This window comes from Engraulis encrasicolus, chromosome 13 (assembly GCF_034702125.1).
Source record: "Engraulis encrasicolus isolate BLACKSEA-1 chromosome 13, IST_EnEncr_1.0, whole genome shotgun sequence".
Taxonomy (NCBI): domain Eukaryota; kingdom Metazoa; phylum Chordata; class Actinopteri; order Clupeiformes; family Engraulidae; genus Engraulis; species Engraulis encrasicolus.
In genome coordinates this window covers 18,857,902-18,883,682 of record NC_085869.1, presented here as the reverse complement: position 1 = coordinate 18,883,682, position 25,781 = coordinate 18,857,902, and the positions used below count along the sequence as shown (strand labels likewise).

Genomic DNA, 25,781 nt, shown 5'->3' with positions numbered 1-25,781 from the left:
AAAAATGACTGTACTTGGGCCATACTAGAATATATTAGTTTATTACTTAGTAATCTGTCATGGAATTGTCAAATTTGGCAATAGGCAACACAGTTTCAATGACCAGCATAGTTGCAGTACCTTTTTTAACCATTTCCTGCACAGTGTCCCTTTAATATAGTTTTCATCTTCATTTTTATGAACATTGAAGGTAGACCGAGTATAATAATGTGGTATACAGTACACTATACGTTTGAATTGATTGAAGATGATATTATCAACATACAAATTTCAGAGTCCAGAAACCAAACTTTTATTCAACTAAAAAAAAGGATGTGCACACATAATTTTCTATCTTCCAAACATAAACACGTTAAAATGTTACTAAAAGAGGTCACTTGAACATAAAAAGGTACATATCAAACAATAAATAAACCTATAGACTAGCCCATTTATTAAAGCTATGTAAGTTGAGATAAAGGTGCCTTCATATTACCACTTTTTTGTAAAAGGATTTACTTTTTTTAACCAACTTCCAGTGAGAACCACAAATATTTCAGATCAGAATATTGTAGTTCAGTCAGCACGGTCAGTTAATGACAAATGTGTTTCACATATGGACTAATCTGCATGTTGTTAACTTAACAGAGCACGGTTTAACTATAGATCATGATGAGCCACTTTTATGAGTTTCATAATTAACACAAGCTTAGCAGGCATAGATTATGTTGATGTCTACAGCATGTCCTTTTAACACTGACTTTATATAGCACCTACTGTACTGTACAGATGTACTCCAGACAGAAATTATCCTCAGTGAACGATTTTAAAACACATTATTTCTATGCATATTTCTTTCTATGTATTAAGATGCCAGTTGTGCGTAGGACTATATTGGGAACTTTTTGTCATAATATATAGCTTTTGGACCAGAAATACAATTTATTTTTTTAAAAAAAATAGCCACACACAATGATGTAATAAGGCAAAATGCTGGTGTGGTGTGAGCTTAGAATGTGTGTGGTGTATGAACAAAGTAACTCATTTCATAGTGGACACGATCTTCAGATACTGCAGGGCGCTGTGTGCTGCGTCGTTCTGTGCGTTGCTACAGGTGACCCCCATCCCGTGGCACACAGTCACTGGCATAGTGGACAGCTGCACTAGACACTGGTACTGCCCGTTCACCGTCAGCTCATCTGCCAATCACAATCACAGATGATCAGAGACATTTCCAGATAACCATTGTATGCAGCATTCCCCTTCCAAAGCAGGGAGCGGTCAGTCACTCACCTATGTTGTGGTAGATGACCTCAAAGCCCTGGTCTTGAGATATGGCCTGCATCATGTCCACGTAATCTGTGTTGGGGATGCTGAGGTGAGTCCTCCGCAGCTGGGCGATCTTCTCGCTTGTAGAGTGCCTCAAGCTTTCCAAGTAGACTATAGGTTTAGGTGACTATGGGAATAAAGGGAGCTGTCGTCAAGCACAAGTCAAACACATTTCAAAGTGAATATTTCAAAGAAAGGAAGAAAAAGAAGGACATAACATACCCATGTAACTTCACCACAGCCCGACAGGCCCTGTAGTTTCTCTAGGATTTTCTCAGCTGCATCTTTTTTGGCCAGTTTCTTTGAAGTACCGACCCCTAATATATGCACAAATATTTAAGTCAACATCTGTTTCCTCAGAGAACTTGCACATCACGTGGCCCAAACAATGAAATAAGCTAACCAACAAAAAGAGCAAAACAGAACAACACAGTCTTCAGTCCTTTCTTACACACTTGACCATGAAAAGAAAAATGTCAAAGGTTTCGTATTAACACTTAACATCCTAACATTCACCCACAGTATTGCCCTACAAAGGTAGAGAGCTGTAACTACATGTGTTGCCAAAATTGAGTTTAGACTGAAAATAGTCTTCATAAACCCTCCTTTATCTTGTGACAAAGTCTTTTGGTCCAAATGGGTCCCGTTTTAGAGTTATTGCTATGTCAAGTTTGCAGTAACTGCAATATCTAACCGAATATGAATACTTTGAATAGAAGGCCTTTTTCTCAGTTTCATTCTCGGTGTAGTTACTGCACTTTGCCGTCATAGGGCAGGGGTGCGTTTCTTGAAAGCGCAGTTGTTAGCCAGTTAGCAACTTGGGTAGTTGTCAATGGGAAATTGTATTGCAAACAGCAAAGTAGCTAACTTAGTTAGCAACGTTGGTTTCGAGAAATGCACCCAAGAGTAGCAGCAGAGGTCTTACCCGTCTGGACGAGGTTCTCTAGCCTGCATGTGACTGAGAAGTGTTTGTTGTGACAGGGGCCCGACTCATTCACCACCACGTACTCAGGGAAGTGCCACGACCTCTGCAGAGCCAGCTCCTGCACCAATGGAATCAATTCAGTTCAGTTAATTTGCCAGACTCAGGGCTCTAAATTAACACCAGCCAACCGGCCAAATGCTGGTGAAATTTTGACCCATTAGTGACTGTGTGTTTGGCTAGTAAGATCCACTGGCCATTTTGGCTGGTGATGAAACAAAGTTGATTTAGAGCCCTGGCCAGTCTGCACTCTCTTTCTTATTCTCTTCTCTAAAATGCACCATGTCCAGGTTACACAGGTGTATTACAGCCTGAAGCTGTGGGCAGCAGTGGTGTAAGAGCCTCCGCACATCGGCGCCGACAAAGTGCTGAGCACTGCTCCACAAGTTTGATTCCATTGTTTTCAATAGAGCCCCGCACACTGGCGCCGATGTCCGCGGACATTTGCGGATGTCGGCTGGCGATTAGAGACGAGTTCTATTTTGTCGGAGCCGCCCATTGACCATCGATACGATGTTCGTGTGAAACAGGGTTTGGGGGTCGGAATTCTGTCGGCTGAAGTAGCCTTGAGCAAGGCATCTAACCCAACATTGCTCCAGGGACTGTAGCCCATAGTTGGTCATATCTGTGAGTAGCTTTGGATTAAAAAAAAAAGTGTCAGCTAAGTGTAATGTAATGTAATAATGTAAATAAAGCCATCTTCAGGGAGCATCTGATGACTTCTGTTGGAGGCACACCCAAAGACAGAGACTGCTATTTTCCTCAGCTTGAACGCATAGATTGAGGTTAATTTGTCAGACAGACCCGTGTCCAAAACCACACGACAGAAACATTTAAACAAAATATAGCTGCAAGCAGCAATGCGGGGCCAAGCAGTAAACTTGCCAAAGTCGCCACGGCAACAGAAGGAACTGCAGCGCCCCCTTTGGCCCAAATCTCGCCAATGTTGGGGTGCATTCCTTGGAGGGGAAAATGGGGAGAGAGACGGGGAGGGTCGGCAAAGGACCTGGGCTGGGAATCAAACCCGGGTCAGCCGCATGATAGACGACCGCCTACCGGTTGGCCACGGCAGGGCCTGTGCTGCCCTTGATTTATATTGAGTAACACATTTCCATTTCCTCTCAAATTAGTCTATAAAATATCAGCAAGTAATTTCTATACTTGAGAGGCTTGCTTTTAGCACAGCAATTATAATCCTCTGTGATCATTCTATTTAGTAAAATTGTTTATATGACATACAATATTATGGAAAAGAATCAGGAGCCTACTGAAAATAGATATGTCCTTGAAATCCTAAACATAAGAATCCTATAGGCTGCAATGCAATGTTGCCCAGCCTTTTGAGACTGTTCTGAGGAATTGGTGTACATAGAAGTAATGTGTGTGTGTGTGTGTGTGTGTGTGTGTGTGTGTGTGTGTGTGTGTGTGTGTGTGTGTGTGTGTGTGTGTAAGTGTGTGTGAAAGACAGAGGAGCCGAGATAACAACAATGGTCTCTCTCTCTCTCTCTCCCTCCCTCCTTCCCTCCTTCCCTCTCTCTCCCTCTCCCCCTCCCTCCCCCTCTCCCTCTCCCTCTGTCTGTGTGTGGGGGGTGGGGGGGTATGTGCAAGGGCTTGGGCAGTGGGGCTTTGGTTGACACTAGAGCAATAGCAGAACTACGCACACACCTAAGCTCTCGTCTCTTGTGTGTCCAGAGACCCCCTGCCGAGAATGGTGTCAGTGAACGTGCGCAGGTGCCGTTGGCAAAGGGGACAGAGACATGAGAAAAATCCCTCCATTCTTTCCACAATTTTGAATGGCTGCTGTGAGCTGATAGTTTTCTCAATCGTTACGAAAATCCATACCTGGGTGCAACATAGTGTGAAGATGACCTGTGTACAAATATTTTGAAAATTGGGAGTACGGTTCAAAAGCTACAGGCAAAAATGTAGCTAAAATTTTGACCTGCTGGTGGCGCTACAGAGTTTGAGCTGGGGATCTGATTTTTTTTTGTGGTAGGTCATGGGATGGACTACTATGTGTGTAAAAAATCCCAGCCTAATTCGACAAACGGTTGCTGAGATATGACCTCACTTCCTGTTTTGCCACTTTTACGACAATTTTGATTGGCTGTCACGGCTAAACGATAAAAGATATCCAATATTCCTTGAGACCCCATGTGTAACTCAGTCCAGAGATACTATATACCGAGTTTCGGGCGAATTGGTCAAAAATTGCGGGAAAAATAGCATTTTTATTGAATTTCACAAAATTCTAATTTGCGGGAAAACTATACACGCAGGGTACAATATCATCACTAGTTCTCGGATTTGTCAAGGGCCAAGGATTCCAGGGATACAATTTTTTTGAAAATTGGACCAGCGGTTCAAAAGTTACAAGCAGAAATGTACCTGCAACTTTGACCTGCTGGTGGCGCTAGAGCGTTGGGGCTGGGGACCTATAAATCGCTGCGGGTAATGTTGATGCTGCCTCGAATATGTGTGCCAATTTTCATAACTTTCCTATGTACGGTTCTATGGGCTGCCATAGACTTGCAGAGGGAGAAGAATTTTGACTGGAGTCAATGAGGGAACTAAAACACTAGGGGCCTTCGCCAGCTTCGCTGCTTGGCCCCTAACAAGAAGAATTGAAGGGGAAATATAGATAATCAAACACATGTCAGTTTGTTTTCAACTCAACTCCAGATTGTGGAAATATAACAGGGCTCGAAATAAACTTTTTTGACCACCAGCCAAAATGGCTAGTGGATGTTAAATCTCACAAGCCAAACATGCACTAACAAATGTGTCAAAGTGGCTAATAAGTTGGGTCGGTCTTTTCTACCAGACAAACTGAAATTTCACCAGCTTTTGGCCAGTTGGCTGGTGTTCATTTAGAACCCTGAAATGAACTGCATAGAAAAGAGGGGTGAGATGAGGAAAACTCAAGATCACATACCTGCAGCACTCCGACTGGGTTCGGCTGCTCGTTGCCTTCACCAAATCCATTATTTTCTGAATGTTTAGGCACAGGACTACAAAGGAGACACAGTACATGACATGTGTGAGTGAGTTTCATCTAGCCAGGCTTATTTCATGTTTTATGTGCTTCTGAGGCTGAGATATTTCGGTTTTAATAGGCAGAGGGCATCCTTTCCCAAAATGGGCTTAAACTCAAATGGATTAACCTAGAAGATTACGTGCTAAAAGCAAGAAGATCAGTCCTATGAACATTGCATCCTGCATGAAAATAAATCGGACAAATATTAGAAACCGAGTACCGGTAACTAACAACTGATGTACACAATGGAACTGAATTGTTGTGCATGGGGCAAACAACAGAATGCAGACTACTCTGAAACAGCATACCCTAGGCAAGAGTAAGCTCCCTGCCAAAGTGAAATCATCATTGGCCAGTGGCCACAGCCAAGATTTACCAGCATTTGGCCGGTTGGCAGGTGCCAATGTCAAGCCCTGGGGGGTATGCTAAGAAGCTTGTTCAGTAGTAATCCAGGTTAAGTTAACCTTGTGGTAGGTAGAGGTGGGGTAAATCATCTATAAGAGAGCCTTGGGCCTCATTTATCAAGCGTTCTTAGGAACAGATCTGTGCGTAAAGCGTGCATGCGATCATTACTGAGCAAAGTGTGGGATTTATGAACATGTACTTGAACGTAGAAATGTGCCTAAATCTATGCACACCTCAGACCATGCGTGCGAGTGGAAGAAACATGGAATTGCAAATAATATTGACCGTGCAAGGTACAGTTTGCTTTGAATGACAATGGAGTATGACAGTGTGCTATTTTACAGTGTTTTCGTCCATGTGTGTCTCCTTCTTTTTTTACTTATTTTGAAACACTGTCCTCCTCCTGTCGAAAGCACCTCCACTTCTGCCGCGGAAATGTTTCTATCTCCGCACTTCCCGCCAGCGCTTCGACTGGCGCGTGTGTCCGCGTGTGATCATGTGTGTCCAAACAGGGTGGCGTCTTCGAATTAACATGGTATTTGAATATATTTAAATACCATATATGGTTACTTGGAGGCGTTTCGGGATGCAAATTACCCCGAATGCGCGCATGCACAGTGATTTGGAAGGTGTGGGATTTATCATGCAGACGTGTGTGTAGGAGCAGCCAACGCACATTTGATAAATCCCGATTTTTCTGTACTTGCGAACATTCTAAATTTCACTCGTAAGACACAATTTAGAAGACATTCTACGAACTGATGATAAATGAGGCCCCTGGAGTCCTACTTTTCTTAACTAAATGGTGGTTGCAGGTACATCTATTAACAGGTTTACCACTTCCAGTAGGTTAACTAAGCCTGGTTTACTACTGACCCAGCTTCCTAAGACTCTTTTCCACCACCAGTTCGACACAGCTCAACTCGGCCACGACTTCTTGCTTTTTGATTGGGCACGACACAGCACTGTGTCGAGCTCAGAGGCGGACTTTCCATTAGGCAAAACTAGGCAATTGCCTAGGGCCCCGGCCACATTTGTCCTCCATAGGGGCCCCAGCTGTCACACCAGGTGCGGTAAACACACAAGAAAGTTGGCTTGATCTTAAATTTGAGACTTATGTAAAGTAATCAAATATATATGTGAGACAAAACATTAAAATAGCACCAAAACACAAAATTGTATGTCTATATGGTGACCTTTGAGGGCTACATGTTTTTATTTCGCCTAGGGCCCCAAAATGACTAGATCCGTCCCTGGTCGAGCTGTAGGCCTACCAGAAAACCGGCAGTGGAAATGAGCCTATAGTATACCCCCCTGATTGTGTGTGTGTATATGTGATGTTAGTATTGCTGGGCATCTTACAGCACTCCTGGCTCCCTCTCCAGCAGCCTCAGGGCAGCCTCTGCAGCTTGGTGTTTGGCAGCTTTCTTAGTCAACCCTTGACCTTGGGGATAAGAAAAGGAGACAAAAAAATGAACCAACCAGCAAGCCTGTCATCTGAACCTACGCTATATATCCAAACTAACATTGCGTACCACCCCCAAATAATTACCCGATTCATGGCAGAGAACCATAACTAGGCCGAATTATGCTACATTATCAAAGTAAAAAGAGGCATTCAATGAAACAATGAATTTTATTACCACTTCCTCTGATGGAAAAAAACGGAGGTGTCATTATGGACTCTTCAATACATTTCGAGTCCCACAAAACCCAGGGCACAACTTTTTTCACCTACAAACCGTCACTCAGCCCCACTTCTACCCTCATTCACGCCTTCATCATAACCTCCACACTTGACCGCAGCTACACAATGGTCTCCTATCAAATTTAATAAACTGATTGCAATATCAACAACTCTGCAGCAAGACTACTCACAAACACCACACCACTCACATCACATCACATCCATCCTTAGCTATACTGGCTTCCTGTTCAATCACAGATCCCGTTCAAAATCCTCATTTTAGTCTACAAGGCTCTAAACAACTTAGCACCAACCTACCTCACAAGTTTCCTCACCCAATACTACCTGCTCTGTAGCCCCTTAACGCACTGCGTTCCACTGGCGTTGTAATAGTCACTGAAAAAACTTAACCAGCATATCACTACACCTACTCAATATGACATAGGACCTTCAGTAATACATTACGACTTGGTCATTGCCATAACAGCTAATGTATAACAGGGTCTGTGTCACGTTTGTTAAACTCCACCGATTCATTCCTCATTGCCACCCCCTCCACACATTTGCACACATGGGTGATGCCGCATTTAGTGTGGCACGCACCAAACTTTGGAATACTCTCCCACTTAAACTCATGTCAATGCACCTCACTTTTCACCTTTAAAGCAAAGCTCAAAACTCACATGATAGGCTATGGAATTGTATTGCTAGTTAACTTATTTCACTGAATTGTTGTTGTTTATTTGTTTGTTGCGGGTAAGTGAAAGCAAGAGATTAACTGACCTCTGCAGGTTATTTCACCCATGGTAACGGTAAAGACAAAGTTTGGTTGGTGTGGTGCACCCTCTTCTCTCTCCATGTTGTAGATTGGGAGGATGTCCACTTTTGTGCCATATTCGTGTAGAACCTGTATGGGTGTTTTCTCGTGACCTGCCAACTGTGGTTGTTCTGCAACACTGGAATACAAAAAATGTGTGTCAAGTCATGTCATTTTGGCAAAACATAGGCAAGCAGTTGACTCTCACTCTGCGATGGAGTGTGTGCTTTGTTAAATCAGTTTGTGAAAAAGTAACCCTTTTAAAGTGTTATGTTGAATGGCCTGGCCAATAGGCTACTGGGACAAATAAAAGCCAGTCCCAGTTGAGTAAGCTTAATCAGACATGCCCATTCCATTTGATGACGGGGAACTGCGTAAATCCCACTTGTCACCGTTTTTGTAGAAATGTGGCGAAAAAACGTACACAACTAATGAAATCCAATGTAGTCTAGACATCTATATCTTTTGTCAACACAGGTCGCTGACTGACGTCCATCTCAGAGCAAAATTAGAACTAGTCGCCTTTAGCCTACAGCAGGGGTCGGGAACCTATGGCTCGCGAGCCACATGTGGCTCTTTTGGGAACTGCATGTGGCTCTCGGACAAACCTGTCATTTGTTTAGGCTACTCAATAAGCCATGAATAATTTTGTTACGGCACTAAATTAAAAATGGACCTACTGAAATCGAAAAGTTAAGATAATATTCAAAATATAAAGTATGATCGCGCATTTAATCCATCCCAGGTCCGATCAGCTGAGCCAAGCACAGGCCTTCGACGAAGGCTACTGTACAGATATGAAAAACGCGTTTTTTTTAAATTGGACAATGCCGTGCCCGCGCTGGGTCGTGTCGTGTGAGATAACATTCCATCCGTAATGCTTTACCTAAAGTTCAGCTGGCTAACGGTTGTATCCAAAACAAAGAAACTGTTCACGACCGTGCCATTATGATGGCAAATCAAGTGGAGGAAACGCAAGTGAGGGATATAAATGCAGCGCTGTACTTCTCCCTCGATTACAGGAAGAACTTTTGCTGAATCAACTGACGTAAGTCTTTCCCAGTTTAGTGTGATTGCGAGATAACTGGTGCCACAATGCGAAGGCAAACGTAGGGTTGCCATTCGTCCCTTGAAATACGGAATCGCCCTGTAGCCTATTTGGCGGTTAAATCATGCGTTCTGTATTGGGGACGCATGTCGGTAAGGGACGCGCTTTGTAGGGCATTTTCGCGAATTACTAAAAATAGACATGTCAGCCACATATCAACTGTAAAATGTTAACTATGTCAGCGCGACCAAGATGAGCATCCTGTCTTGAAGTTCTCTCTCCCTCCCTCCTCCCTCCTCATGCACCTTCCCTGTGTCTGTCTGATGGCTAGAATAGAAGCACCTCCGTCATTCTCATTGCTCATTGGCAACTCCGATGCATAAAAGATAGAAACTTAAGGTAATGCATGCGCGTGGCTTCTCAAATGCACATCAGCACATCTACAAGTAGTTTTAGTTCTTCTTTCGTTAGCTCTCCCTTCTTGTCCCCAATGCAAGCGTTACTTTTATTCCCTTCTGTGCATGACAATTAGCATTAGAAATAATGGCGAAAATGGTATGGCTCTCACAAAAAAATATTTTTAAAAAAATGGGCGTTTATGGCTCTCTCCACCAAAAAGGTTCCCGACCCCTGGCCTACAGCCAGCCTACATGACTGGAGTCCATGCGTAAATTCATTTGTGCTTCGGGGAATATCTATCTTGAAATCATTTTACCAAACGAACGTGAACATATAAATGTGCGGTACTTTCATTTTGGGGGCGACACCACTACTGCAAGCTAACGTTAGCCAACGTGAGTCCACCACCTGACCTAGGCATGCTTGTCAGCATCATTACGGGACACAGATTCACACGCGCGAGCACAGTTCTACTACGTTAGCGCTACAATTGGAAACACATCAAGACCACATTAATTCTGAATTTTGCGTGTATTTACTTATTAGCTGCCATGATGTCCATCAGACCGGTAGCGATGTTTTCCCATGAAACTGGGCAGGACTAAAACAGGAAGTAGTCATCTTAGCCATTCCCATTGGAGCCTCTGTGCATTGAGTGGCAAGGATGGCAGCAAATAATAATTTAGACGCGATTGGTCGCTAGACTTGAAGTTGAAGATGCATTTTACATGTGAGTTTTTAATTTTATTCTATTTGGTCAACGTAAGGAAAAGCCCACTATTCCTTTGTCAATTTGTCAAAAGTGGTAACTTGGTCTGCGGCAAAGACAAGACTATTGTGACTTCATGTCTTTTCAGAACCCTGGTCATCTGCACGGTTCATTTGCAGACTGGTGTTGGTCCTGTGCAGCCCGCTCCGGACGCCCGCTTCAAGTCCTCTCCACTTAACATCTAGCCAAAATGTGAGTTGTTTGTTTGTTCAGAAATGACCCTCCTACATGATGCATGATAAGTTATTAAAAGCTGTAGGCCTGTGTTGCATTAGCCTGAGTTGCATTAATAAGCCTTCCTTTAATTATTACTTTACTTTCATTTTATTTTATAGCCTACATATTCAACTTTATTCTTGTATAACTATTTTTATTTTTATTTTATATTTTATATTTTAATTATTCTCCTATTTTTAGTTGTGTTGTACACATTCATTGATGCTTGGTTATTACTTTTTCTACTGTTATTTCTCTGTTTTAATGTAGAATGACCATGGGTATCTTGAAAGGCGATCAAAATAACATGGATTACTATTAGTACTAGTAGTATAGTAGCCTAAAGTAAGAAGATTGAAACACTTGACATGTTTCAAATGGCAGGCAGGTGATTGTGCAGGACATGCGAGAACAGATGGGGAAGTTGACTGCTCTTCTGAGGGATGAGCGTAGATCCCATCAGCACAGTTGCCAAGCAGTGAGCATCCTCTTGTATTCTCCCGCCTTTGAATATAATATAATATAATATAATATAATATAATATAATATAATATAATATAATGAGCACTTTGGTCATCTGTTGTTTTTATAGTTCTCTAAATGAACATGACATGATGACATATCTTACAGTTGCTGGAGGAGGCTGACAGGCGGGCTGAAAGAGTGAGGCAAATGCACCAGCTAGACATGAGGTAAGATCATAGGCCATAGGGTGAAAGTCAATCATTCCTCTCGTCCTTTCCTGCGGCCTGTTGCCTCGTAATGCAATGCTTGATGACATTGATAATTGAAGATTTCTTTCAATATCTTGCAAAAGCACAACTCAATGGTCACTCTCTCTTTTGCAATCAGGATGTGGGATGGGAGTAATCCCCTGAAAAGTTGCTCTGTGTTGGTTGACAGTGTGTAAGTGTATTTTCTCAGAGTCAAGAGTGACACGGCAAGAGGATAGAGGCCATACGAAAAAGATGGGAGGGAAAAGATTGACTTGTAACCTTTGTATTTTTCTATAGTGATTTTTGACTTTCACTTTTTAAGTGGAGCATTCCTATATTATAGCCTAGCCTTACTGTATAGGTCTATTTTGAGATTTACCATACAGGGCTCTTTTCATCCACTGAGTTCACCTATTGAAGTGTATAGTCTATGGATGCACAAATGTCTCTTTCACTCCTTTTTGACAGTCAGTTGGTTGAGGCACACAACAGGGAGATCAAGACCATGGTGGAGCTTCACTCCAAACACATGGAGGAGGAGAGAAACTATGCAGCAGAGCGCTACGGTACGAGCCGACAATATGAACTAACAAGGCTCATTATGATAATGTGTATAAACTGTTTTGTTTTCAAGACCAAGAGGGCTAAATCTTTTTGTATCTGACCAGCTTTGGCTAGTATGGGGCAGTCTGGCTCAGTGGTTAGAGCACTGGGTTGGCAACCCAAGGGTTCCCGGTTCAGTGCCCGACCGAACCACGGCTGAAGTGCCCTTGAGCAAGGCACCTAACCCCCACATTGCTCCGGACTAGTGTGTGTACTTCAATGTGATTCACTAGTCCAAATGGGATAAATGCAGAGAAAGAACTTCCCCTACCTAGGGGACCAAAATTGGCTCCAATCCAAATTGGCTCCAATTGGCTTCATTTAGTATGACTCTTCAGCCTTCACCAGCGATGTCCAAGGCTGGATTAACGCACAGGCTAGATATGGCAGCAGTTTAGGGGTCCCCACCTGCCAGGGGGGCCCTGGTTAGCCAAAAGTGAAAAATAGAAGAATTGTGATAAGATAAGAAAAATGCATCTGTCGTGTTGAGTACAGTTGGTAGACATGTTATCCATAATTTCTAGCTTGTGATTATGACACTATGTAAGTACATTTGTTGCGAAATTTTCCTTCCGAGGGGGGCCCCATAGCCACCTGTTGTCTAGGGGCCTTAGGCCAGCTTAATCCGGCCCTGGTGGTGTCACGTGACGTTGGAGTGACATCGTCTGTGATGGTTTATGTACGGTATGTGTTTTTTGCAATGTGGCCCAGCCAGGCTGAGGTTCTTCTAATTAAGACTGCAGAGGCAAAGTAGCCGAAACTTGTGAGATACAAAAATCTTTACAATGAAAATTGAACAGTTTATACATCAGAGAATATACAATATTTCAGGATTATATGCGCAATGATTGCTTGAGCACCTGATAGTGGAGGGCCCATCTTCACAAAGTCAAAAATCGGCCTATGGTGGGATTTTCTTTTGGCAGGGACCTGTCTGTTTATTGCTGTCATAACACAATTTATGATTACTATCCTTCAGCATTGTTGGACAAAGACTATGACTTCCTGAAGAGCTCCTTCCGTACTTACAAGGTGAGGACTTTGACTAAACTGCTGATTGTGTGTTAGAACCGTATTAGTGTCTGGGAAAGCTCTCCTCCAGCTTGTGCATCAGTGCCACATTTCACCCCAATGCATTGACTGCTTTGGTCCCTGTGTTATAACAATAATAAAATGAAAGCCCAACTGGGTAACTTCAACTCCACAGCACACAACGAAATAGCATTTATGCCTCACCCGTGCAAGGGGTTAGCCCACAAGGGAGCAGTGCAGCGGCACAGTACCATGCTCAGGGTACCTCTGTGATGGAGGAGGATGGGGGAGAGCACTAGTTAATTACTCCCGCCACCAACCTGGCGGGTCAGGAGTCGAACCGGCAACCTGGGATGACAATGGGAGTTGGAGTTTCCCAGGTGGGCTTTCACTTTCACACTAATTCTAAGTCAAAATGCCTCCTTGGTTTCAGGACAGCATAGCTGAGGAGATGCGTAGCAGTTGGCTGAAGAAGGAAAACAGTTGGAGGGAGGAGCAGGAGAAACATCTATACGAGCAGATAGCAAATTGTGAGTTTTATGAGGTCTTCAGCTATAATAATGGGTTTGTTGTGCACCCTCCTGTCCTACTCTATGTATTCAAGGGTGCTGATATGAGTTTTAAAGTGGTGGTGCATTTTTTTCTTCATTCCTTATTTCTTAACAATGTTACTACTGCTGAACTCCACTCATTTGTCTGGCATGGGAAAAATAATCATGTACTGTTTGTTCCTTTCTGATCTGCTGTTTGTGTGGTGTTTTTTTTGTACTTATTCTCTCAACTCTGTCTTCTGATTTACTCTTATTCTGATATGGACCATGCACTTGTGTCTGATACGAACAGAAAACATAATTATTGTGTTCTCCTTTTCTAGTGAAGAAACAGTTGAGTCAAAGTGAAGCTGAAAAGGAAGAGCTAAGAAAGGCCTCTGAAGCTCAGATTGCAGAAATACACCGCAAGTACCACTCCGAGATCAAGGTATGGGGACTGTCCAATCTGAAATTATTCTGACATTACTGTTTGTTGACTTCAATAGATTGTGTGACATATGATGTGGTCCACAGGGGCTTGAAAGGGAATTGGTCAACAAGGACATGTCCATGTCCGTGGCAAACAGCGCTCTGGTGTCAACACAATTCCAACTGGATCTACTGGTAAGCTGCGGTTGCGGTTCATTTATTCAATCAGCTTTTGTCCTGTGTGTTTCTCTGACAAGGAATATAGTTCCACTTCTTGTGGGTATATAGTATGTTGTATGTTATACAGTATGTCTGCACTGTCCCTATATCATTTATTTTTGTGTAGCCTAAATGTGTTTTTAGATTCTAGGTTTATGTGTCTTGTACTGTGGCTTATATGTACGGTAGGACATGCATCTTTCTCTCAAACTGCAAAACCAGTTTACCTGCGCGTACCAATTAAGTAAACTGAACTAAACTGATACTGAACGGTCCTCCTATTGTCTGCCACTACAGAGCTATGATCCTGAAGAAGATGATACGTCCAAGCAGGATCGAAAGCGCAGATGACACTGGACTGACCGTGACCGGCCACCATCACAACGCTGAGCCACTCCATGACGACACTGGCTCCATGACGACACTGTCCAGTGGCTGGTGCCATCAGCATCCATGTGCACAGGTGTCTTAGAATGGACTTACACACAAATATTACAACATCCCTCCTGTTCATTCCCTCTGCTGACTGGAAAATTCATCTTTCCCCTCTCTGAATAAACTACAACGGATGCCGGCATTTGAATGTATTTGTAGTAGTAATAGTAGTACAAGTTGTGGTAGTGGTAGCTGTAGTGGTTGTAGTATCATCAGTGATCTTATCAGCTCTGGCATTTTCAAAATACATTCGTAAAACCAGCAGAGGGAGCTGCAACAAAATGAATTTGACAGCACTGTAGCAGACACAAGCAGCACACATCCAGCCAGGAAATAGCATTCAAATGTCCCAGGCACGCTCGATCCCACACATTTGACCACAACACATTTTTGGTCCTTTTTTATGTCTTTATGAGATTACAAAAACTAATTTTTTTTAAAAAAAATATTAAAAAGTACATTTGTACAATCCAACACATGATGTCCACTTGCAAAAATCAAAACATTTTAGCAAAAAACGTTTTGTGCTTGACACTTTTAGGTGCTGGTTTGCTGGGGATGGGGAAAACCACTCTCTTCCGTAGAGAGTACACTGGTTGTGGCATTTGCTTCCTGTGATCATATGCTTTCCTGCTAACGTCATTGTTCACTTCTGTCATGATGGACAACAAGTCGATCCCCCTACGAAAAGAGACAATGGAGAAAGTCTATTATGAACCTGAATCAATGAAGTCTACATATTATGAACCTGAGTCAATAGTCTTGGGTTAGTTTCCACTTAACTGACACAACGTAGAAATTCTATGATGTTTAGTGATGTCAGTAGACAAACAGTGTGTATCTTTAACTGATAAATTCAGCATTATTCTATTGAATTCAAATATAGTAGTACACAAACAGACCATGGCATACTTACTTGGGCACCAGAGTCCGCAGTGTCTCGCACAGTGACTGAATGAACCAGGTGCCATCTTTCGTATCCCTGAAGGAGGCGTGTTCAGGTATGGTGGCCATGCCCAGCAGGAAATCTGCGCCGTCCGGAATGGAGGGCGCGAACGACCGCTGATCAGGCACCGCTGCATCCACAGAGGTCGACCAGGCGACGGGACCGTCGGACTGTATCGGCACCGTCTGCTGCTCCTTGGTGCCTTGGCACGCCTGGATGAAGAAGAGTTTAGGTTTGCCCACCAAGGACGCGCAGCCGTTGCCTGCGAAGGGCTCTGTGAGCTGCTGCACCCGGACCTCCAGCCCGTCCACCCCGTACACGGTGCCCTCCAGGCCGTGGCTCAGGACACAGCACACCAGGCAGTCGGCCGCGGAGTGGTCCCTCTGGCTCAGGTCTTTCAGGACCTTCAGCATTTCCTGCTTGCTGCAATCCCGCTTGATCGCCACATCAAACTTCAGCCATGTGAATACGTCCTTTAATACACCTGAGACAGTGATGCATACACAAAACATTTATTTTTATAGTATGGGTAGATGACAGATAGGCAGCAAAAAACATTTTTTTTCACAAAACATTGTTTATGAGGGAAAAAAGTATATGTCTACGTAGTGCAGCAATTAATCTTTAAAAAAATCCAAGTGGTCACAATGTTGGTCTATTAATTGATTATTTATTTACGTTGATAAAGCCATTTGCTGAAAATATGTCCTTTGGTGTGACGTTAAGAAATATATATATTAAGTAATGTAGAAATGGCTTGATGGAGTTTTATGAACATTGTTACACTCTTCATATTTATTGCAATTTTTTAAAGTCTTAATTTAATGAGAAATTACCATTTAAGTATTTTTTTTCCCATTAGAGGTGAGATTATTAGAAACCTTCGAGGAAAAACAGGGATATGTTTCTTTTAAATGCTCAAAATTGTCCGAATTTATACTAACTTTTCAGGGACGATAATTTGTTTTTCCCTAATGCAATATTCAGTGTTTATCAAACATATTGTTTAGCTCAAACAAATATTTGAGCGTTTAAAACATGTCACACCGTAGGACATTTATGTCACGCTAAAGGACAGAAATGCAAAACTGAGCCAGAAACAAATATATCAACATGATTATTTTGTCTTTTGATCATAATGTAATGTTGTAGTCAATATGGACCTACACTTAACACTTATAAGTCTTTGAATCGTCGATTATCAGCCTATCGTAACACTTAATGACAGCCATGCGGTCATTAAATGTAACCTGCAGAGCTCATAAGACTGTCACACCATTGAACCTGTAGTGTGTAGTGGCCAGTGCCTGTTTGGTATCTCAAGCTGGACAGCACATTTATGCTGTATATTGAGCTCTCCACAGCATGCTTTATTTATCTATACTCCTCTATACTCTCTCACTGATCTTTCCTTCACTGTTACCGTTATATTTTATGGTTTCAAAGCACCATTAATGACATTTTATATCATTTGACAGTATCTAAAATCAACAGCAAATATTCATCAACAATGCATCAAAGTATAAATTCCAATGGCCAATAAAGGAATAAGGAATTTGAATACACAATATGTATCTAGTCAAACAACAAAACAAACAAAAAATGTACTACCAGTTGATTTAAAAGCTATTTCTCAGATATCTAGTCCATTGGTGTGACCTGTTTGTCCTTTGGTGTGATACTCCAAAGTGTCACACCATAGGACTTTTACCATCACACCATAGGACTTTTGAGCTTTTGAGTTAATTTAAAGCCATGTCGTTGCCGACTGAAATAAAATTTCACCTTTAGTAAGATGCATTTGCATACATCAACATAAGAAAAAAAGTAAAAAAAAATATACAGTATTGTCAAAATGCATTTGATGGCTGTCACACCAAAGGACTACAAAACTAATACATCTTGTGGTAGCAAAACGTAATTGAGTGATTGAAGAACTCTGAGAGAAAAAAACTAAAATCCATCCTTGCCATTGGCTTCTTAAAGGTCTAAAGTCACAATTTAAGTACAGCTGGAGCTTCAGCAATAGATAATTATCCACAGAATTATCCAAAAATGTGATGTCACACCACAGGATATTGTTTTCTGTGACAAAGTTAAATGAGTCCACACGGTCTCAGAAAAACAGGAAAAAAATTAAGCATTGCCACTTGCTAAAATAGACACCTTGAAAAACATGCCAGGGTTATTTAGACAAATGACTGAGCTTTGATTATTTTTTTTTAAATGTTTTAATATGGAGAACCAGGCTTGTGACAGTCACACCATAGACATAAAACATTGACAATTTTGAAAGCATGAATTTACTCAATTTTAAGAGCCTGTGACAGCAAAATGTACACGTCACAATACGATGCAATACGATGCAATAGCCTGGCTGTCACACCTAGATAACAGACCAGGGCTGGACTGGCCATCTGGCATAGCTGCCATTTCCCAGTGGGCCCTGCACCCTCGTGGGCCCCTATTTTCAGAAAAGTAAAAAAAATATATATATATATATATTTTTTTTTTTTTTCTTTTTTCTGAAAATAGGGGTCCACGAGGGTGCGGAGCCCACTGGTGAGTCAGTTCTGCGCCTTTTTATAATGAGGGATCCCTATGTCTCCCCCAGACCAGCCCTGTAAGAGACTGAGTTTGGGCAGGTAAACCACCTATAGAGAGGACGTTCTCGGAAGCAGGATGAACATAAATCTTTCAGACGCCTCTTTTTTTTACTACTGGAAAGAGCAACAACCAATCAGTAGTTGATTCATACTGTACAGAGCATTTGCTTTGCATTGGCTCCAGGGTTTGCTCAACCAGGGGGAACTGTGAATAGACACACTAAAATTCAATGTTGCATCACAGGCAACGCCAGTATGACATGCAGTTTCATTATAATTCACAGCGTTAGTTAGTGTGTACAACCACAGCCAGTTTCTGTATGTTCATGGAAGTATAGATGGGTTTTTTTGTTTGTAAACATGGTGTTGTGAGGAGGGGCAAGACACTGGCAGCCAATCACCTGAGCTAATTTTTTGACCAACAGTGGTTTCCAACAATCAGAGGTTGAGTTGTGCGCAGCTAGTTTCGCGCAGTTAGGAGAAAACAAAAATCTAGAACCCATGTATATGAGGAGGCATACTTTGTTTTTATGGATTCAACTATTGAGAGAAGCTACCTTTATAGGAAGCATCTCTCTCTCTCTCTCTCTCTCTCAACGAAAGTTTTCCTCCTTCTAAACTGAGGAGATAAGTTTCTTTCATTGAGATAGACTTGTGTTACCTGACTCTTGCCCTCTGGTATGCCGTTCCAGTTGTGGGAGGGAAGGGAACACCCCCATGTGTAGTTGCTGAACGCAGCCAGATGATGTAAATCAGGTTAAGACTTGTGTAGTATAAAATAGGCTATTACTGTCTACTGGCTTTTACAAATCTATTGGTCTGGGCACACCCATACTATCATACAATGCATACAAGTGTCGATTCTCAAATTATTCTGCCCAGGCACTGTCTAAAACATTTCAAATTTAGTCGAGATAACGGACCAATGAGTTTTGAGCATTTCCAATGTCTCGATGAGGTGTGTCAAAGACAATAAGGCACCAGTTCTGTTAGTGGCAGGTCACTGAAAGAAAGAGTGATCTGTTTGATTGTAGCTTTCAACAATACAGAGGCATTTCATGAGTGTGAGTTAATAAAGAAAGCCAAAGATAAAGAGGGGTAACAAACGTTTCGGGTCTAGGCCATTGTCAGTGTTCCCAACATTTTGGAGCACTGACAATGGGCTAGACCCGAAACGTTTGTCATCTCACTTTATCTTTGGTTTTATTTATTTTCGGCATTTTCACTTACGTTCATCACATTCTGTTCCATCTCGGTTGCCTAGCTTCTTCACAGACCGTGAAAAGTTGTGATTGTTGATGATCAAACACACGCCTCTCTTGTCTCCCTTCATGTCATATTTTGGCAGGTCCTGAAACACACACGCACACACACACACACACACACACACACACACACACACACACACACACACACACACACACACACACACACACACACAATTGTGGGACTGACAACATAAATAATTCCAACAATGTGATTTCAGTTCACCTCATAGCACATAACGCCTCACCATTTCAGCAAGTGGTGACGAACTGAGAGGTGACTGCTCATCTTTCAGATTACTGGCTCCAGGCAACGACGAGTAGTCCAAGTTGTGGCTCCGTACTGAAGTGAAGATGTCCAGGTAGAGAAAAATATAAAGTGTTTAAACTGTATTACTGTGCTACAGCAGGTCATGAGAGCCATAAACATTTACACAATTAAATGCTATTACCGTCATCATCGTCAACCAGGCTGCTTTGAATACTCATATTTTCTAGGTCACTTGTGGGGACACTGTGGTGGGACTCTGAGATGGACGTCTCTGAAAGAATGGAAGTCACTCACTTAGACAGACAGAAATCATGACAGGGAGAACAAAAGTTGTGTAAACAACACTAAAATAAAACCAACCTGACAGTTCAGCAGGATGTTCAGTACTAGACACCTAAAGACAACAATGACAAGGTATTTGTTAGCTTGATAGCCCAGGTGAAAAACACATATACTTAAAGTGTACTTTTGATGACTATACTTAGCACAAAGTGTACTATTTTCGGCGATGTAAGGTGCGCTTCATCAGTGTGCTGGAGCACTACCAACACAGTACTTCAGCACACTTGCAGCACACTGGGTATGCTAAATTGGCACCGCTTTTGGACAGTTTTAAGTGCACTTCAAGCCTATTTTTGAAATTACGCTCCAAACACGCTTTTCATGCATTCCTATGGCATACGTGTAAATGTGTGAGGAGTACACTTCCATGACATTTTATTGTAACTTGAAGTTCAATAAAAGTATATTAATTTCATGCTTCTTTGGACTATATTGAAACATTTTAAGTCTGTAAAAAGTATATCATATTAAGTACATTACAGTATACTCCCAAGTACATAAAGTAACATAAATGCAATACTATAGTCCACAATGTGTCTCAGTTGTACATTGAACAAAGCCACAGGACACATTAGTGACATGCATGCGTAGTGCAACTGACACTTACAGTCAGTACAGTTCAACAGAGTTTTCAGATACAGAGATCACTGTTACTCCTTCCTGTGCATAGACACTTACCATCAACCACCATCCTTTGTTTTGTCACCTACTTCTTTCTCACCTAACACTATAGATTAACAGAAAGTGTGAGCCAATATATACCAGGTCATTTACGCGACCATCGTCATGACGGTGAGAACATGGTCATTTTTGTGTCTACCACTTTACATTTTAAAAACCCCAACAATAAATGCAGAATATAACAATGACTAATATTGTCATGCAAACCAAAGATATTCCTTCGAGATAAATGGCTTTCTGTTTGAGAAATTTAGCTACAAGAAGTGCATTGCATGATGGGACATGCATGATGGTTCATGATCATTAAATGCACTTCGCCTAAGCACACTTTGAAGATATTTGGGCGAAGTATACTCATGGTGCATGATAGCAATATGTTAAAGTGATTTACTTTAAAGCACACTTTATAAAATCACACTTCAAAGACATTTGGGTGAAGTATAATCATAGTTCACTTTAAAAAAGTTTAATTGCTATGTTATTACAAAATACACTTTTAGTAAGTTCACTATTAGAACACTATTAGTGTATTCCTCTAAATACACTTAAGCCAAACATCTTCGAAGTCCACTTTAAGTATGGTTGGGCAAGTGTACTTTCATTGAGAGCAACTTCATTACATCTAATTTTAAGTACACACTTTAAAGTGTTTGTACTTGTATGTTTGCATATTGCAAACATACTTTTTCTTAGCACAAAAAGTATGAGTGCACTTTTAACATGCAAAGTACACTTCAGTTGTGTTTCTATTATAGTAATTTGAACTACTTTTTCACCTGGGTAACTATCACCAAGTAGTAGTAATGTATAGTAGAAGTAATGTTCTACCTCGTATGACACACCATTCGCTTTCCCTCCAGTCTCTTGACACACTGGACCGATGGTTGATGGTTGACCTGATACATGATTACCTGTAGGTCTTTGACCTTGAACAGAGAAGATTTTTCCATTGAAACCAATTCATGAAACGACTTCCACAGTACATTGCATCAGTAGACCATCTAAAGCAACTTGCAAAGTGATAACTTCAACTAGCATACTGTACTGACATCTTTTTCATACTTACTAGATGTATGACGTTCATTATGTCTTGAGGTTATATTAACTATTCAAGTTCTTTTGTTTCAGACGTGTAAAAGTTTGTTACCTTTTACCTGACATGTTTCGACGGTGAAACTTCCGTCTTCATCAGAGGATCACGTGACCACTGTCGAAACATGTCAGGTAAAAGATAAACTTTTACATGTCTGAAACAAAAGAACTTGAATAAGGTCCTAGGCTGCACATCTGCCCCTTATTGGCATTAAAATAATTCCATAGAATAGCTAATACTTCAAACTTACTTGTGTCACTCTTGAAATTGTCGATTCGTTTCACTAAGCAAGGGCAAATGGATTTCAGCATGTCTCTCAACGTGTCCAGGTTTTCACAGCTTAGTTTGTCCTCTTTCTCCATCTCCAAAAGAAGCTGAAGAGTAGTCTGAACAAGCAACAAGAAGACCAGCATGGCATGTCAAACCTTTTCATTCAGTATTATCACATAGAATACTACATTCAAATACCAGACAAGCAGTAGCCTCGACGGCGGGCCTATTCACTAGTTGCTGAAAATATTCATCTACATCATAACAACGTTGCTATGACAGTAGCAAGAGCCTAAATTAACAGATTAAGACATAGCCATTACATTTTTTCTGATAGTAAGGTTATAACATAGGCTCTGCGCTAAGGGGTTAATTGCCACTTTCTAACAAATAAGTGGACAGCAAAACACACTGAGCTACAGCTTGCACACACACAAACAATATTGCTTGCAGTAATGTAAGAAAATGTGTAAGGCCAAGTGTTTTGCTCTGTTTCACCTTAGGAATCCTTCGGTTTAATTTAGTCCGCATAGCGTGCCCCTGTAGCCCCTTAGCGCAGAGCCCATGTTATAACCATACTGTCACCACAATTGTAATGGCTGTGTCTTCATCTTTTTCTTAAGACTCTTTGCATTGTCATAGCAATGTTGTTACGATGTAGTTGAGCATTTTCAGCAAATATGAATAGGCCCGCCAGCGACCCCATCTGCACTAATAGCCTACCCTATTGAGCCTGTCATTGACATTGGTAGTAGCCTCTTTGTGCAGCTGTCGGGCTTGTTCACTCATTGCTGAAAAGATTCAACTACATCATAACAACATTGCTATTACATCGCCAAGAGCCAGATTAAGATTAAGACTGAGATTAAGATTTGGCCGTTGGAATTTTGGCGATAGTAAGGTTATAACATAGGCTCCTTGCAAATGGGTTAATAATGATGGGTGATAGTCGAATGATTCCATGATGCACTTTATTCTTATTGGACATACGTAGATAGCACAGTGGATTGGATCATAACCAGTGTAGATCATGCCTGGTTCTCAAAGTAATGATTGGGTTCATATCAGTATTGCAGTGATTGTGTTAGGGTCAACATTTGTAAAAGCAGAGCAATGGCTGTTTACATAATGATCTGTGAAACAAATCCTAGGGGAGCTGTCGTAGATGGTGCTACACATATTACATTACATTACATCGCAACTTAGCTGACGCTTTCATTTTATTCAAAGCAACTTACAGGGTATTGGTTACAGTCCCTGAAGCAATGTGGGGTTAGATGCCTTGCTCAAGGGCACTTCAGCCATGGATGGAGATGTAGGGAGAAGTCAGGGGGGGATTTGAACCGGCAACCCCTTGATTGAAAGACCAACTCTGTAACGACTAGGCCATGGCTGCCCACTTTACATACAAACATACATTGCATACATATCTCACACATGACGCCAACCATAATGATCAGGGCCGGATTAACGCACAGGCTAGATATGGCTGCAGCCTAGCTCAGCCCAGCTGCCTGATTGGCCAAAAGTGAAAAATTGCAGAATTGTGACAAGATGCAATATTGACCAAAAAAAATCGTCTCTCGTGTTGAGAGACAGTGTTATGACACCGTCTATGTAAATTTGTCGCAGAATTTGCCTTTCCATGGGGCCACCCAGTAACCTGTAGCCTAGGGGCCCTGGGCCATCTTAATCCGGCCCTGATAATGATGACTTTGAATTATGATGAAAGTCTTACCATGTCGTCTTGCAGTTTCTTGCGGGGCAGAGATTTCATGAGCAAAAACTTCATGCTTCCGAGCTCTTTCTCTGTGATGTTCTCAGAGAGGCCAAAGAGGAGTTTTCTAAAGGCCAGAAAATGCATAACTGATATTAATAATAACCTTGTCATTACTACTAATAATATAAACATTCATACCTGTACAGTGGCTATAGTAAATGATGAACAGGAATTAGAGTGTTCAGATGGGCACTATTCATCCCTGGTATCATCATGCATGAGTAAGAAGCTACAGTACCAAATTGAAATCACCTGTACTCTGAGATGTAAAACTCGCCAGGCAGCATAGCTGGAAGCTCCAGCTTTTTTATCAAGTCTTGTCGATGGCAAGATTGTAACAGTTCTGTGAGCAGGGAGCGTTTTTCATCTGTTAAGTGATCCTGGTCCATTAGCAAGGTGAAGAGTTCTGCACCACGGTCATGGCCACTCAAGTCCCGCTCAACTAGATCCACACACAGAAACTTCAGGGCCTGGAAGTCAGAGTCACTAAGCGACCGCTCCAAATTTAAAAGAAGTGTCTGGAACTCCATCAGGTAGGCCTATCCGGAATAAGAAAGCAATGAATGACAACGTATAACCAAAACATGTACAAAAGAAAGGAGATGGAAAACTCAGGTCCTATAGACAAATAATTGTGCTGTTCAAAGGTGTAGGCCTACACTTTTTCAACCAGTAGAGAGATTTATATTTTGGTTTTCCTTATATTGTCCTATTGTTTACATATTGAAAAAAAACTTTATTTTTTTTACTAAATTATTGATTGTTTTTTGTTTTACTAAATTATTTATTATTCAGTTGTGAACAACAATCAGATCATGCACTGTTCGTGATCAGTAAACCTGATAAGCAGTAGACCACAGAGGTCTGTGAACAAGACTAATCACAACACCTTCTCACTAGCCAGGCCGCGCCCTTCTAGTCAGGCCAGGAGCAATACACATATGGTTTCTGAGCTCCAGAAAAATCGGGAACCCCTCTCACTTATTCGGGAAGCAAACAACCAGTAGCAAACTAAGGGAGGCGGGTCAACCATACAGTTTAAGAAATGTAAATTGTTATGCTCTTAGTTAGACCAGCTCGAAGAGATTTGAAAGTTGATGATAATCACCCAGGCTACCTCCTCACAACAATAACAACTAAAACAAAAACTATATTATTATTGTTGTTGTTGTTGTTATAGATTGGATGCATCCAGCTGGAGGAAAATATGATGTCAAGAACTCAGCACACTTCCACTTTCAAGACCCACTGTTTCTGCTGAATATTTGGAACTGCCATGGCATCCTCCAAAAAGTAACTGAACTTTCACTTTCAATTTCGTCCAACGCACAACGTAGACTGTACATTAGTCTACACATAACGGCTTATATGAACAATATCCTGTATAATTTAAGGGTAATGGCAGTCTTGGAAGGTTTTCATTCATTTGTTCATAGACATTTAGATCAATTTCTCTGCACGTAGTCCTACTACGCTGCCTACACTACACCTGCAACCCACGCGGTCACCTGATCGAAACGAGTTTGCGGATGAAAAGGCGGCAATGGTATAACTTACCTTGTGGTTTTATTAAATGTCACTAAATAATTCTTCATTAGGATCATTGATTAATATTTGGTAGTGTTTCATGGCATGCGTAACAGCTGCCTCCGAAACGAAAAGGAAGGAAAAATACGGAAGCCGAAGCACTACGTAGCAGGTCACTCCCACCTTACACACCCTCTTCAAAAAAGTTTTTACGCATGTTGATATGCACATCAGCAAGGGAAAGACAAAGAATGATGCAACCCTTACCAGAAGTATGAAAAATATTTTTATTCAACCGTGACCCACAAAGACTACTTAATGATAAATTATTTACAAATATCGAATAGCCCACAAAACATCCACAATAA

At 41.6% G+C, this 25,781-nt stretch overlaps 3 protein-coding genes across 3 annotated transcripts; 1 reads left to right on the top strand and 2 right to left on the bottom strand.

The window, feature by feature from the left end:
• Positions 1-274: 274 nt before the first annotated feature.
• On the bottom strand, positions 275-10,458 carry prkra (protein kinase, interferon-inducible double stranded RNA dependent activator). Its single transcript, XM_063213360.1, has 8 exons — positions 10,223-10,458; positions 8,203-8,375; positions 7,095-7,176; positions 5,226-5,301; positions 2,234-2,351; positions 1,531-1,625; positions 1,273-1,435; positions 275-1,178 (listed from the first exon to the last, which is right to left on the bottom strand). The coding sequence occupies exons 1-8, from the start codon at positions 10,243-10,245 to the stop codon at positions 1,021-1,023; spliced, it is 888 nt and encodes a 295-aa protein (XP_063069430.1). The 5' UTR covers positions 10,246-10,458; the 3' UTR covers positions 275-1,020.
• Positions 10,459-10,540: 82 nt separating this feature from the next.
• Positions 10,541-14,774, top strand: LOC134460804 (flagellum-associated coiled-coil domain-containing protein 1-like). The gene is made up of 9 exons (XM_063213361.1): positions 10,541-10,644; positions 11,053-11,146; positions 11,299-11,360; positions 11,853-11,950; positions 12,967-13,019; positions 13,453-13,549; positions 13,894-13,997; positions 14,084-14,173; positions 14,495-14,774. Coding segments are annotated over exons 1-9 (654 nt in total). The 5' UTR covers positions 10,541-10,642; the 3' UTR covers positions 14,549-14,774.
• A 280-nt stretch (positions 14,775-15,054) lies between these two features.
• casp10 (caspase 10, apoptosis-related cysteine peptidase) lies at positions 15,055-25,563 on the bottom strand. Its single transcript, XM_063213359.1, has 11 exons — positions 25,444-25,563; positions 24,139-24,425; positions 23,845-23,950; positions 22,087-22,222; positions 21,572-21,669; positions 20,081-20,114; positions 19,902-19,991; positions 19,698-19,792; positions 19,415-19,535; positions 15,549-16,062; positions 15,055-15,313 (listed from the first exon to the last, which is right to left on the bottom strand). Exons 2-11 carry the CDS (start codon positions 24,414-24,416, stop codon positions 15,130-15,132), a joined length of 1,656 nt encoding a protein of 551 aa, XP_063069429.1. The 5' UTR covers positions 24,417-24,425; positions 25,444-25,563; the 3' UTR covers positions 15,055-15,129.
• Between the last annotated feature and the right edge of the window lie 218 nt (positions 25,564-25,781).

Bases quoted from the DNA above. Each gene is read 5' to 3' on its own strand.
- prkra (XM_063213360.1), bottom strand. From the start codon at position 10,245: ATGGACATCATGGCAGCTAATAA. The intron at 8,376-10,222 runs GTAAATACACGC...TTTGTATTCCAG, and splicing joins GACATCATGGCAGCTAATAA to TGTTGCAGAACAACCACAGT. The intron at 1,436-1,530 runs GTATGTTATGTC...TTATTCCCATAG, and splicing joins GCTGTGGTGAAGTTACATGG to TCACCTAAACCTATAGTCTA.
- LOC134460804 (XM_063213361.1), top strand. The intron at 13,020-13,452 runs GTGAGGACTTTG...CCTTGGTTTCAG, and splicing joins GCTCCTTCCGTACTTACAAG to GACAGCATAGCTGAGGAGAT. The intron at 13,550-13,893 runs GTGAGTTTTATG...CTCCTTTTCTAG, and splicing joins ATACGAGCAGATAGCAAATT to TGAAGAAACAGTTGAGTCAA.
- casp10 (XM_063213359.1), bottom strand. From the start codon at position 24,416: ATGGAGTTCCAGACACTTCTTTTAAATTTGGAGCGGTCGCTTAGTGAC. The intron at 23,951-24,138 runs GTGATTTCAATT...TCTGGCCTTTAG, and splicing joins TTTTACATCTCAGAGTACAG to AAAACTCCTCTTTGGCCTCT. The intron at 15,314-15,548 runs GTAAGTATGCCA...CTCTTTTCGTAG, and splicing joins CTGCGGACTCTGGTGCCCAA to GGGGATCGACTTGTTGTCCA.